General features: G+C 35.3%; 2 protein-coding genes and 1 long non-coding RNA gene across 3 annotated transcripts; 2 read left to right on the top strand and 1 right to left on the bottom strand.

Annotated features, from left to right (window-relative positions):
• The first annotated feature begins 4,004 nt into the window (after positions 1 to 4,004).
• LOC121759559 (1,2-dihydroxy-3-keto-5-methylthiopentene dioxygenase 1-like) lies at positions 4,005 to 5,185 on the top strand. Its single transcript, XM_042155197.1, has 4 exons — positions 4,005 to 4,160; positions 4,240 to 4,422; positions 4,503 to 4,742; positions 4,830 to 5,185. Exons 1-4 carry the CDS (start codon positions 4,149 to 4,151, stop codon positions 4,947 to 4,949), a joined length of 555 nt encoding a protein of 184 aa, XP_042011131.1. The 5' UTR covers positions 4,005 to 4,148; the 3' UTR covers positions 4,950 to 5,185.
• Positions 5,186 to 5,447: 262 nt separating this feature from the next.
• LOC121784140 lies at positions 5,448 to 8,705 on the bottom strand. The gene is made up of 5 exons (XR_006046704.1): positions 8,537 to 8,705; positions 7,628 to 7,714; positions 6,470 to 6,779; positions 5,893 to 6,000; positions 5,448 to 5,806 (listed from the first exon to the last, which is right to left on the bottom strand). It is a non-coding gene; the product is annotated as an uncharacterized LOC121784140 (long non-coding RNA).
• Positions 8,706 to 10,202: 1,497 nt separating this feature from the next.
• Positions 10,203 to 13,018, top strand: LOC121759569 (1,2-dihydroxy-3-keto-5-methylthiopentene dioxygenase 2). The gene is made up of 7 exons (XM_042155208.1): positions 10,203 to 10,402; positions 11,555 to 11,666; positions 11,933 to 12,027; positions 12,112 to 12,226; positions 12,314 to 12,438; positions 12,561 to 12,631; positions 12,726 to 13,018. Exons 1-7 carry the CDS (start codon positions 10,385 to 10,387, stop codon positions 12,793 to 12,795), a joined length of 606 nt encoding a protein of 201 aa, XP_042011142.1. The 5' UTR covers positions 10,203 to 10,384; the 3' UTR covers positions 12,796 to 13,018.
• The last annotated feature ends 1,163 nt before the right edge of the window (positions 13,019 to 14,181 follow it).

Genomic DNA, 14,181 nt, shown 5'->3' on the forward strand with positions numbered 1-14,181 from the left:
ATTACACTATAATGGTGCATTATTAGTCGGTGTGCATTATTCAACTGAAAATCTGTATTATTACTCAATAATGGTGCATTATTAGTCGATGTGCATTATTCAACTGAAAATCTGCATTATTAAATGACACGTGACACCAATCTAACCGTCAGATGATAAAATCGTGGGGCTGAGATTAAAAAGAACAAAGAACAAAAGATACAAAAAGGAAATGAATACATCTATATATATATATATCAAAAGGAACATATAATTGATTTGTCACTTCTATTCTTCTTGTATCTTTATGAAAAAACGAATATAGTCAAAAGAAATTAGAAACATTTACTGGATATACTTTACAATAATGCTTTTATATATTACATGCATCTTACTTTTTATAAATAAGGAAATCAGATGTGATATGTTCGAATTGTAGAGTTAAAATTTGAAATTGATCAAATTAGTTATAGCTAAACTATGAGAGTATTAATCTTATATACAATTTTTTAGTGAATTTCTTCATTTTTGTTAATGAGAAAAATTTTGTGGAATAATTTTATTCCTTATGTTTGAAAAAATATTAGAGCTCGTTTGCAACGTTAATGTTAAGATATACTTTTAAGATAAGCCATAAATATAATTAAGATAAAAAATAACAGTATTTATTTTATTTGATGTTTACGAAATATGATTAAAAATCAAAGGGTAGGTTATTATTGTGTATATTTAATTGGGCTGATTGCATAATCCCAGTCCAATCCTATTTGTATTTAGAAGCTATTCGATATGGATTAATGAGTCAATTTTCATATAGCTTAAAATAACCCAAAATCTTCAACTTTTTAAATATGTGTAATTAAATGACCGATTAATGAACCCTTCAACTTATAATATGAACCCATTGATAGTTTACATTATTACACAGATCACAGTAGTAATGAATGAGATATATAAGTAAGTTTGAATTTCAAGTTATTAAATTAAACTACATCGAGAATTAATATATTAATCGAAATAGAGAGATAAATCATACACAGCTTTATACTCCCACCTCTTATTTTGTCAGCTTTTCCTTTTTCAGAAGTCTAACTTTGTCAGCATTACTTGACCAAAATAGCCACCGTGCAAAATTATACTCCTACTTCAAAATAAAGTTTAAATACTACTCCCTGCGTCCCAAGTTACTTGAGTCGTATTCCATTTTGGGTTGTCCCAAATTACTTGAGTCATTTCTCTTTTAAGCTAAAAACAAAACATCTAATCACACTTACTTTATTCTTTCTTTTACTTTACTCTCTCTCTTCTCTCTCACTTTACTCTCTTTTCTACTTTATTTAACTCACTAAATACAACTTTCTTAAATCCCGTGACGAAAAGAAACGTCTCAAGTAACGTGGGACGGAGGAAGTATGTTTTATCGTGTTTAGAAAAATGTATTTCTAAAAACGATAAAATCAAATTAATATAATTACGAGCCGCAATAAATAAGTTGAAAATAACGATATGTTTTGGTGGTGAAAATAAATATAAAAAAATTGTGCATTTAATAATAGTTGTTGATGTCGTATCTATAATGCTGCAGTGAGAGTGGTCTGTGACTGAGCAAACTGCAGTGAGGATTTAATGCTGCTCGTGTGCGTCGCTCATATTTTGCAGACGTAAAATTGGATTTTTCACTCTCTTCTTTCTCAGTCTCTCTGTGCCTGCAACTTTTTCAAGGCTATATTCACAATGCCATAAAGGCGGTCCAATTTGATTCTTAACATATTGCGATTTATTAATTTTGATCCAAAACATTATCTTTTGAATTATTCGATCTCTCACAAATAAAAACGAGTCACATTTGATCTGAATTTAACAGAACCGTTAAAAGTTAACGGTCAACGAATCTTAATTCGATTTTTGACCGCATCTCCGCCGTCTGGCTCGCCGACACCGAATTCTAGGTCTCCTCCCAATTCTACGAATTCGGACGGTTGGACCTCTGCCCAATTCTACACCGGAGGAACCACATTGTCGGAAAATCAACTACTATCAAACCGACGAACCATTCTTCCAATGCGCCCCCATCGTCATTCCTTACCTCAATCCCACCGAGCTAGTCTCCATCTCCTCAACCTGCAAAACCTTGCACCACCTCTCCACCAACGTAACTTCCCGCAAAACCTTTGACGCTTCCAGAGGTTTTGAGAAGCTTCCCATCCCTTTCCACAACCCCATCCCCGGCGACCCCCACACCTACTCCTACTTTCTCTACACTCCATCTCAGACCCTCCACACTACCACCCACTTCCGCCAGCCATGGGGCTTCGATGGCGCCACCGGTTGCGACTGCACAAAAGGCTGCGGCGGCGATGATTTTTGCCCCTGCTTGAATCTAGAATGCGGACCGAGTTGCAAGTGTGACTCTCTGTGCGGCAACAAGGCGACTCGGTGCGGGGTCAATTTGAGGTTGAAGATTGTAAAACACGAGAAAAAGGGCTGATGCCTCTATGCGGCGGAGCTGATCACCGCCGGAAGATTTATCTGTGAATACGTCGGTAAACAATCATTTCCCCCAAATACTTTATGTTCACCAATCACCAATTAGGGTTTATTGAAAATTTGTTGACTTCACCATTTTAGTTATGAATTGTTGGTTAATTTGTGTTATGCAATAGCTATAGAATGATCTGGAATTGATTGTTGTGAAGGTGAGGATGGAGGAGTAGCGGGTGATGTCTTTGCGGAAGGTCCAGGAGATTCCGTGAGGGGTGGGCTCGGGGGTGCTGGTGCGGAGGAGCTCGGTGCCGACAAGCCAGACGGCGGAGATGCGGTCAAAATCGAATTAAGATTCGTTGACCGTTAACTTTTAACGGTTCGGTAAAATTCGGACCAAATGTGACTCGTTTTTATTTGTGAGGGACCGAATAATTCAAAAGATAATATTTTAGACCAAAATCAATAAATCGCAATATGTTAAGGATCAAATTGGGCCTTTACTCTATTAATTATCACATTTCTTTTAAGTTGGAGTATTTGTTTTTTACCCATGGTGTTTTTTTGACATTTTTATTTTTAATTTTGATGAATTGAATCTATATTGATAATTAAAGCATATATGAAATTTAGTACTATTGATCTTCTCATGCAGTAATGTTTAATTTAAAGAAATTAAACTGTTGATGTAGTGCTGTAATAAGAGAAGTCGCTATAAATTAGCCGCATCCTCGTGCTATTTTTTAATTGATATAATGTTTGGTCTAACTTAGTCGCATCCACGTGCTATTTTCTAACTATGAGAAGGCGGAAAATTAATCACTTCATATGAATTGTATCCATAGCACGTGTTGATTTCTAATTATAACAAGGCTAAATATGAATGGCTTCATTGAGGTATTTTAGACTAAAAAGGATTAAAAAAATGCAAACATCATTTTTGCATTGTTTCATCAAAGTATAGAATTGTGTGGAGATATAATTTTAAATATAGAGGCCACATTTGATATTTTATGCCAAAATTTACGTGCCAAAAATGTTATTAACTCTATTTGAAAAGTATCAAAATTCATTGAATTCATAGTAGTAATTTAATAGATGTGACAGATGAGTGGTATTGATTTTTCACCAGCTGCTATATTTAGGCCTGTGGTATGATGGCCAAAAACATGATCCTAAATTGTATGAATGCAGGACAGCCGAAATTGCCAAATGTATAGTTAAAAAAGGTATTCAAATTTAAGAATTTTATGAGATCTACATAGTTCGATAAATGTGACATATTAACGCTAGCAAGACTATGATCATTACAATTGTATAGTGCAATTTCATGTTTTGCTCTAACAATTGTATCAATATTCAGTGCCATAATTCAATTGTGGGCTTATTATTGGGCTTAAATTCAATTGTGGGCTTTTGGTTTCCACGTGTATAGTTCTAGAAGATTTAGAATGGTTGTCCTTTTGCACCTTGCTCTAGAACTTTGATTCTCATAATAATCTATGGATTTTTTTGAAGCATCAGAAAAGGTTAAATAAATCATTACCACCAAAATACAATGGACAATAATCCCCCACATGGCAAAATACCAAGCAAATTCCCTCAAATAAAATCCAAACAATTGTGAATTTACTTTCCTCCTCACCAAACCTTGACCTAAATTCTATTTTGAAATTACATCGACTTCCATGGCGATTGAGGTATGTATGTTTTGGAATAAAACCCATTTTATTTTGTTTGAGATATTAGAATATTAATTATGGTGGTATGTATGTATAGGCATGGTTTATGCAAGAAAATGATGAAGATCAAAGGCTCCCACATCACAAGAACCCACCCGAATATGTTTCATTGGATCAGTTAGCGGATCTTGGAGTTCTCTACTGGAATTTGGATCCGAATAAGTATGAGAACGACCCGGATTTGAACAAGATCCGACAAGACAGAGGATATAGTTATATGGTAATTTCCTTAGCATTGTGTCCGAACCCACGAGTTTCGTTTACTGGATCCGTTAACATGAGTTATTTAATTTGGTGAAGGACATGCTTGACTTGTGCCCTGAGAAAGTGGAGAATTATGATGAGAAGCTGAAGAGGTTTTACACTGAGCACATCCATGGTGATGAGGAGATTCGTTATTGTCTGAAAGGGAGTGGCTACTTTGATGTGAGGGACAAGGATTACCGTTGGATTCGCATCTTGATCAAGGCTGGTGATCTCATCGTTTTGCCGGCTGGGATTTACCACCGTTTCACCCTTGACACTCACAACTATATCAAGGTATGTGACACCAAATTAGTAAAATGGTTATCAAAGTGAAAAAAAATAAAGAATTATGGTATATGTACTAATTAAAATTGATTATAGTTGATGAGATTGTTTGTGGGAGAGCCGGTGTGGACAGCCTTCAATAGACCACAGGAGGAGCATCCGGCAAGGAAGGGATACATCAACTCCACACTTGGAATGCCACTTCAAGTTTCTTGAGGGCTCACCATCTTGTAGTAACTACTATCTACAGTCGATAGCTCATACACTTTCGTCGTTGCGTTGCCTCTTCGGGTTCGATTTTGAGGCTCTAAGTTCATGTAATTATTTGCCGTAGTCGAAACCTTAAATTCTGAATTGCCATTGCTTGTAACATGAGGCTTAATGAACTATACTCCAATCACTACAAAAAACTTACCATTTAGTGACGGATTATACCGTCGCGAATCAGCGAATACGGTGGTCGGATAGAAGCTGTAATTAAAAAGCTTGTTTTAGTGACGGATTTGACCGTCCCTACATTTACCGACAACATCGCTAACAGAATATTCCGTCACAAACCTTATTGGGGACTGTGCTTGGAAGTCTGTGTTAGGGACGGACTACTACCCTTATATCCGTCACTAATCTGCTGGATCAATTTCTTTTCTATTTTAATCATTATTTTACCTGAATATTCAAATAAACATCAAATCAATAACTAGCAAACATAAAATCTACTAAATAAACATTAAATCTATTATATAAACATTAAATCCAAAAATTGTGATGACTGGGGATAAAAGTAGTTAAGACAATAGAAGTATAATAGGTAGTATGCTGTTCAAAAGAAGTACAGTACATCATATCAAGTTTGTGATATGTGTCAATCATATACTTGCTGAATCAGAAATGTGGCTGGACTTGTGCGGCGTCATCATGATCTCCTTCACCATCTCTTGCACCTCTTGTCGTAATTCTTTCCGCAATTCTTGACGCAATTCCTCTCGGCTCGAACTGAAGGATCTAAGCCGGTCGAGGCATGACCATTAATTCCTGGAGTTCCTGCTGAGCTGCCACGCACAAGGCTTTTTAAGCTGCCACAAACAAATACATATTTATTTAAGTTAGCTATGTATAACTTGCCTACAAATGCATATTTATTTAAGTTGAACTTGCTTACATCAACATCTGCAGCTTTCTTGTATGTATGCCGACCATCCTTGAACGAGTGTATCTCTTGAAACCAGTCATGCACACAATCCATCATCGAGACTCCCTTTTCGGCAGGCTATTTATCCAAATATCAGCAATTAGCAATTAACAATTGCAGGAATCATCATTAGAGATAATTTTAAGCCGTTGCTAACTTAAGACTCTATCAAAAACCTAAACCACGGCTTGTCATGAAACAATTAATCATTCCCAAATTCAGCAAATCTCAAAATTTTTATATTACACCCAGTACACACTTATTACAGCTCATGCCATTGGGATGTAGTATCTGTTCTGTACAACATATCTAAGAATTTGAAACATAATCAGAAGGGAAAAAAAACTCTTTCAGTTCAACTTACACAAAGTCAGCATTTGTTTTTAGGATTGAAACTTAAAGCACTTCAACATTAGATAAAATTAGAATTCTATCCCTTATTAGCAGATAATTACTAGTTTATTTGACCTTAACTACTACTACCATTTTAAAGGGAAAAAATTGAACTATACCATTTCTTGATCATATATAAATGTATAACACTAACCTTTTGCATAGATCTCTCATTGACAGACAATGACCCTCCTCGTTGCTTGCTTATTCTAGTGCCAGGTACGTCCATCTGGTTCAGACATTCTTGCCTTCTTTGCCGCTTCAGACTTCTTGATAACATTTTCAACTTTCCAGAGGTCAATCAATCCACTCCACATCTCCTGAGGTACGTAAATGGGTCGGGATTTACCGTTTGTGTACATCTTCTTCAAGGTACTAATAAAACTCGAGTATATTTTTGCAGCTTTTTCAGCCCACATTTTCTTCACCTCATGCTCCCAATCATCCGGACATGAAAATCCCTTCTGTAAAAAAAAGAATTATTAGGATATTACTGAAAACAATCTTGACGCCAAGTGTATATGAAGTAATGTAGAAACAATGGAAAAAATTTAAAAGCATTTTAAAAGAGAACTGAAATAGTAGGGTAGGCTTAATGAAGTACTTTGCTAAGGTTGGAGAACTCTTTATTCGTGGTTCCTATTGCTGCATACTTACTGCAAATGAACAAAGTATGCTGCAAGTGCAAACCATACCTTCACACCACTCTTTTTCCACCAACAAATGGTTTTGATCTTATAAGACTTCCAGTGAATAAAAGGTTGATGACATAAACTTGTGATCAAAGATCACATTAATGAAAATCGAAGACCTTAACCCTAATAAGTTTATTAGCTATACAACATTGCACCTAGTACCCCCAATCCATGAACTTTATTCATGCTGACAAATTCATATCCGTTCTCTGTCTTAATCAAACAAAGAAAACCTCCTTCAAAAGGCCATGAGACTATTATTCAAATTTAAGCATATTTGTTGAAAAATGTAAGGTTAATTTTAAGCAATAATATTATAAAAAATGTGAAAATGCCATCTCATTTAAAGACTATTATACCCTTCGTATTTGCAGATTAAATAATGTTGACAGAAAGTCAGAAAGAATTTAACTAAAAATAAAATAATAAAAAGGAAAAGGTAAAGGTAAAGGAGTTTCTCTAAATATGGACATTCTCTTTAAAGGCTATTATATCAGTTTATTACATGTTTTTCGGGTGAGTGGCCTCAAAGGAGCAATAGACACACATTTACCATTATGCAGAATAATAGATTATGACATAAAACAAGACAAAGTTAAGACAAAAGGAAGTCTTACTCGTCAGCTGCGAAGAGTGAGACAAGGTATTGATCTCCTTGCAACTCTGTTCTAGAATTTCCTCAACACTATGTTTTGCTCCAAATTCTGCCACATTTCAAACAACTTATTCATGGGTAATTGAATCTCACATTTTCAACATAATGATCCAAGAAGAAATGAAATTTTCCTTATGTAGGAATCAAATGCATAAACGAACAAGTGCATAAACGGAAATTTGGGGTAAGCAAAAGAAATGAAATGCATATTGCATCCGACTGAATTCCCTAAAAATGAACATGAGCAGACAGAGCAGTGACATTTCTCTCCATTCCAAATTAACATCCATTATATTCTTTGCAGTTGATGTATGAACATTTTTTTTTCTTACCATTTTGTGAAGGTAGAGAAAAATGATTGTTTGAATGAGACAATTTATCTCTATAAATAATTCAAAGACTCGCTATATAGATATTGAAACTCTTAACGATCCTTTTTTAGAGGAATATCCTATCAAAAAAGGTACTATAATAGATTTGATTTCCACTAAAAATCCTTTTAAATTAATGGAGCTACTATTAAACTAATTTCCATCAAAGCAAATTGAAATTGATGGTGAGTGCTGGCCAAAACAAAATAGTTTGTTCTAGATGCACATAACTTATATAATTATCATGCTTGAGAATTGGATGGCGGCTACCTATCAAATCCAGAGGCGTCCACATTTTTGTTTGAGAATTGGAGCAGCTACCTCCCAAAACAAAATCCATCTCAATTTTGTTTTTGACACGATTTATAGATGTCTACATTCATTTCGATTTGCAAACTCGATTTAATTATAAACACTACACATGCAATAGCTGATTTTACTGGCGACGGAGTGTGACTATTCATTCAAACGAAACAAATCGCAGATGAAGAAATCAGTACCTAGATTTCCAAGAGAAGTTTCTAACTTTGGACGGATTGAAGAGGTCGAGCGATGGAGAGGAAGAAGTAGCCGTAGCGGGGCAGCGGGGGCACAGGAAGTGGCGCCAAAGAGGAAAAATTGGCGGAAGCAGCGCCGCAGAGGTAATTTTTTTTTCAATCCAAGTCAAAATGCCTCAAACCCTAAATTAAAATAAAGTTAAAAATTGAAAACTAAAAATAATTCGTGACGGAATATTTGGATATAATTTTTTTTTTCTACCCCCGAAGTGACTCGGACCTCCGAAGCGTCTTACCACCGAGCTGCGCTTCGTTGCCAAGGGTGGGAACCAACGGGTCCACCTCTACCTTCCCCCTAGCAAGGGTCCAACTTTTTCCTTCCCCTGGCACGTGTCGGGTCCAACTTTTTCCTTCCCCTGGCACGGGTCCAGGCCACCAGCCTCCCCCGATACCTGGGTTCAGGCCAGTGAATCCACGGGTCGGGTCCAACTTTTTCCTTCCCCTGGCACGGGTCCAGGCCACCAGCCTCCCCCGATACCTGGGTCCAGATCACTCCCCCGATGCCTGGGTTCAGGCCAGTGAATCCATAAGCCCCAGGGGAAATTAATCCCCAAGATGTGCCTCCCAGGGGTCGAACCTTGCCTCCCTCCTCAACCACTTGAGCTAGAGGGCTTGAATATATTTTGATATAAAAATTAAAAATTGATGATTTAGTGAACATTTTTATATAAATATAAGTACAAAAATGCTCACTAAAGGTGACGGAAAAAATTGACTACAACAACCGTCACTTATCTGTCACTAATGAGTGAGTCCGTCACTAATCCCTCACTAATAAGCGCTTTTTTTGTAGTGAATGTTCGATTATATAGTTACTATAGTTAACCAAATATGATTTTATAACGTGTTCATATTATTACTATAGTTAACCAAATATGATTTTATAACGTGTTCATATTATTACTATAGTTATCCGAATATGACTTTATAGTGTGCTCATATTATAGTTAAATTGTGCATATACATGTGTGAATCGGGTTTACACACTCAATCTGGGGCAAACTATTCATTTTTGGGATAATAGGAGTATTTTTTATTCACGATAATTGATCTTTTATTTTTTGGCCCTTATCTTTGTTCATTGGATTTTCGGCTAACCCATCGTGCAATATGATATTCTATTGATTACTTGAACAAATACATGATAAAAGTTTATGAAATAACTTTCATATGACCATACAAAGAAATGAAAGAGAGTATATAAATGGGGCAGTTGAATCAATATTGGGAATGAATGTTTAATGTGAAAAATGAGATATAGTATATTTGAAAATAAAAATTCGGTGAGATAAAATCTTTGAATAAAGAATAGTTGGAGAAAATAAGCTCGGCTGTTTGAAACGAATAATAACTTGTTAATTTAGGAACGAATAATTTACAAGTTAAGCACAACAAAATATACGAAATCAGCTTTGAAATTAAAGTTTTGAACTTTGTTTCCGCATTTGAATATAAATGCGGAAATATTTCCTAAAGAAAATTACTGGACCATTGAAAAATCAAATGGAATAATCGGAAATTCAATGAAAAATCCTATCATCTTTCGTAATCAAATTTGATCGCCCTTCTTAAAATGACCAAAATGCTCACAGCGACTTTCCGTCGTTCAATTAACCTCTACACAGAAATGTTATCACCCGAGGGATATTTTAGTTCTTACAAGAGTGATTTCAATATAAATTCCCATTCGACATTCCACAATTAAGACAAATTTCCAATTTAGGCGTTTTCTTAAAAAAGCTGAATTCCTTCGCTGAAAGGGTTTGGGTGAGAGCAAGCGAGCGAGAGAGAATGGGTTCTGAAAGCAAGGTAAGAAATTTCTTTAATTTTAACTTTTCTTCTTTGAAAAGCTGTGATATTGGGATGATGTGCTTGATATCGATACTTAATTATGTAAAATTGCATTTTTATTTTGCTCAGATGATGATAAGGCCTCTTTTTTCTGTTTTTCTAGTCGATGCTATCAGATTGTAGTTGGTTGTATAAGTTCTCGGGCGGGTAGTAGGAGGATCTAATTAAGTACTCCATAAGTCTCGATCAAGTGTTCTGTGTTATCCCTGATCTCTTCTTTTTTTTATTGTACATTTTTTTGGTTTGCTTCTCAAACTTCAATTATGATGTATGATCATATATTGTGTTGGATTATTTTGGAAGCTGAACTTTGATAGTATCTCAAGCTTATATTTCTTTTGTTGCTTATCAAAATATGACCTTGAACTATAATTTAATAATTGGTGAGAGAAGCAACCAGTTGGTGGATTTAAAGTTGGAACTGTGTTTTTTCAAGAAACTGTCGTAATCAAGTGAAACTGGTTGTTATATAAAAATGGTACCCCGTAGTACAACTGTGTAAAAATGCTATCTCCAATCCCTGATTTGAGGGCTGTTCCCGGTAACGCTTATGTTGTTAGCTTGGTCCTACGGGAGGCCAAGCAAATGCATATGCTTGAAATTCGAATCGGTGCAAAGAACAGAGGAATTAGACCTATAGTTCAGTCTGTCTGTGCAAACATGTTCTTTTTTTCACTGGATTATATAAAATTGTGGTGCAATGAGAACAGCATATCCTAAATAGTTTTTGATGTAATGCTTAAACATATTCGGTTTTTACATACAGTTACTGCGTAGTGAAAGAATAATTCACTTAGTTTGTCTCTCTAATGTTTTGCATACATCTATATAAAAAAGTTCTGTTTTAGCTATGTCCCACACAAATTTTGTTGATCCAAAACTTTATTTCAACTTCATGTCTTTATTAGTAGTACATTATTTTCCTGGCTTGCTTTGACTTGTTGATTAACTGGTCGTTTGTTTCGGTAATTCAATATTGTGATTGGTTATCTTCTTTCCATTGCTATTTCATTTCTCCTCTCCATAAGTAGACTATGTGAATATCGAAAGAGTAAAAATTTATAAGTCACTCCAAGTATGCTCACCCTCCTAAACATATATTTGATACAGGATCCGAGGGAGGAGGTTATTCAGGCATGGTACATGGATGACAGTGATGCAGACCAGAGGCTTCCCCATCACAGAGATCCACAGGAATTTGTGTCATTTGAGAAACTTGATGGTACTCAGTCTTTGCATTTCCCACTCTATAATTAGATGTTCAACCATTCTTTCAGTTGTAAGTAGGTTTAATAGCTACCATGTATGGAAAAACATCGTCTCACAGAGCTCATCTAAAACCATGCCTTCTAATCTGTCCTACCTAGCTTATCGAGTAGGTTTCACAGTTACAGTATAATTTTTTAGCTTAGTCTGTACACCATGCATTCTATGTTACCTGTTTTCTCATTTTTTCAGCTTCTAAGATAGTTTCCTTGTCATTTTCAGAGCTAGGAGTGCTTAGCTGGAGGCTCGATGCTGATAATTATGAAACTGACCCAAAGTTGAAGAAAATTCGTGAAGACCGTGGATATTCTTATATGGTATCTTTAGTTTCATAGTCATGTCTTACATAGTATGTTACTTCTCATTTTCAACATTAGCATAACAGAATTCAATTTGCTTAGGATTTTTGTGAAGTTTGCCCAGAAAAGCTGCCAAATTATGAAGAGAAAATCAAGAACTTTTATGAAGAACATCTCCACACTGATGAGGAGATCCGCTATTGTGTTGCTGGAAGCGGTAAGTTTTACGATCGACTCCATCTGGTGTATACTCTATTTTATTAGATTACCCTAGTGCCTAATAGAAAGTTTCTTGGTCATGAAGGTTATTTTGATGTGCGCGATCGCGATGAAGCTTGGATACGCATCTGGGTAAAGAAGGGGGCAATGATTGTCCTTCCAGCTGGAATTTATCACCGCTTTACTCTTGATTCAGACAATTATATCAAGGTAGGTTCAGAATAACAGTCACGTTCTCCCTTTCTTGTTTAAATTTTTATCACTATAAATATTGTGCATTTGTCTAGTACTGACTGGCACCCATCCCTTGAATGTAAAATCTGCGTATGCAGGCAATGAGGCTATTTGTTGGTGACCCTGTATGGACTCCTTTCAATCGCCCTCACGATCATCTCCCTGCAAGGTGCGCCTTTTTCCTATAACCGCCCATCATAAAGGGTTGTACAGATCTAACCATTTGTACCACATATAAGCAATACCAAATCTTTTATGTGCAGGAAAGAATATGTTGATAACTTTGTGAACAAGGCGGGCGGTGGTCCAGCAGTTGATGCTGCAGCAGCTTAAAACCTCTCTCCCCAAACTGTCTGAATCTTTGAGAATGTGTGGTTACTCTGCCATCGCTTTTGTGTGATATAAATGAGCTTGAAATAATGGGGTATGTATTCTGAGGTAAAGTTTGTAAGAAGATGAATGCTCTGAGTGGATGATCCTACATAGGATATGAATGCTGCTTTTGAACAATGGTTATGTGTGTTTTGCAACATCTATAAAATGAAACGTTATACTACATCATATGGCATGCTATGTGTATCCTAGTATTTATTTAAGTGAATCAGTTTGTGGTTTATGAAGGTCGCTTTTTGATGTGGACTAACACAAATTATACGTGTCGTGTCTATTATTGTGTTGACGCGATTACGACCTGACCTGATATGCACATGCGAGATTTGTCAGTAGACTTGCATTCACCATTTTGAATGTGTGCACCCATCATGTTTGTTGATGCCATGATTGTAGCTGCAAAAGGGAATTTGAAGAGATAAAACATCAGGTTTAGATTAATGGTGAAAAATATGTCTATATCTGATTAAGAAAATTTGATTTGCTATGAAATACTGCAGTACTATAATATTTGGTTGATCATCAATGAGGCCCAACTTAAATATTACTAGTACTCCAAACTAAGTCAGCTAAAATTTTTTCCTTAGTGAGAGTTGTTCTTAACAAAAAATTACCTCGTCTACATATGCTCCACTGTAGTGCTTTATAATGATTATTTTTTATGATACTATATGTCACAAGCATTTACTTGTATGATGTATCTAAAGAAATGGAGGTGGTTGACCAGAAATTAAAATAATAAGAAATAATAGGGCACCCTAGAAATACATTTTATAATCAAGATTGTCCCACTTGCTATGCACAGATGTCCACAAGTTAATCTCAAGACGTGGAAGAATGTGTTTCATGATTTAAATTAATAATTTAAAAATAAAGGCCAACTCAATATCGTTTATACTTTATACCTCCTTTTGTTAGGCAATAAATCCAAACAAATCTTGCAAGATTATATTCATACGACGTACTATTACATAAATCTAATATAGTAGTAGTAAATATTTTTTGCATATCACAAAACACTATATATATATTTAATGTAATATTATTATATAAAAACTTACACTATACATTCATTATTAGTAATATACTATATAACTATATTATGTATATTGCCGTATAGGTAATGTTACTCAACGCATTTATATAAGCCGACGACATCTACGATAAAAGAATATTATAGTAGTATATTTTTACTGGTCAACAGCCAAAGCATGCATTTTAAAATTGTAAAAAAACATGAAATATTATTTTAGAGAAAAACATGTATGATAAAATAAATAAATAACTTTTCCGCTAAGCCGACGCGAAAGATCATTTTGTACATGGAGG

This window comes from Salvia splendens, chromosome 2 (assembly GCF_004379255.2).
Source record: "Salvia splendens isolate huo1 chromosome 2, SspV2, whole genome shotgun sequence".
Classification (NCBI taxonomy): Eukaryota; Viridiplantae; Streptophyta; class Magnoliopsida; order Lamiales; family Lamiaceae; genus Salvia; species Salvia splendens.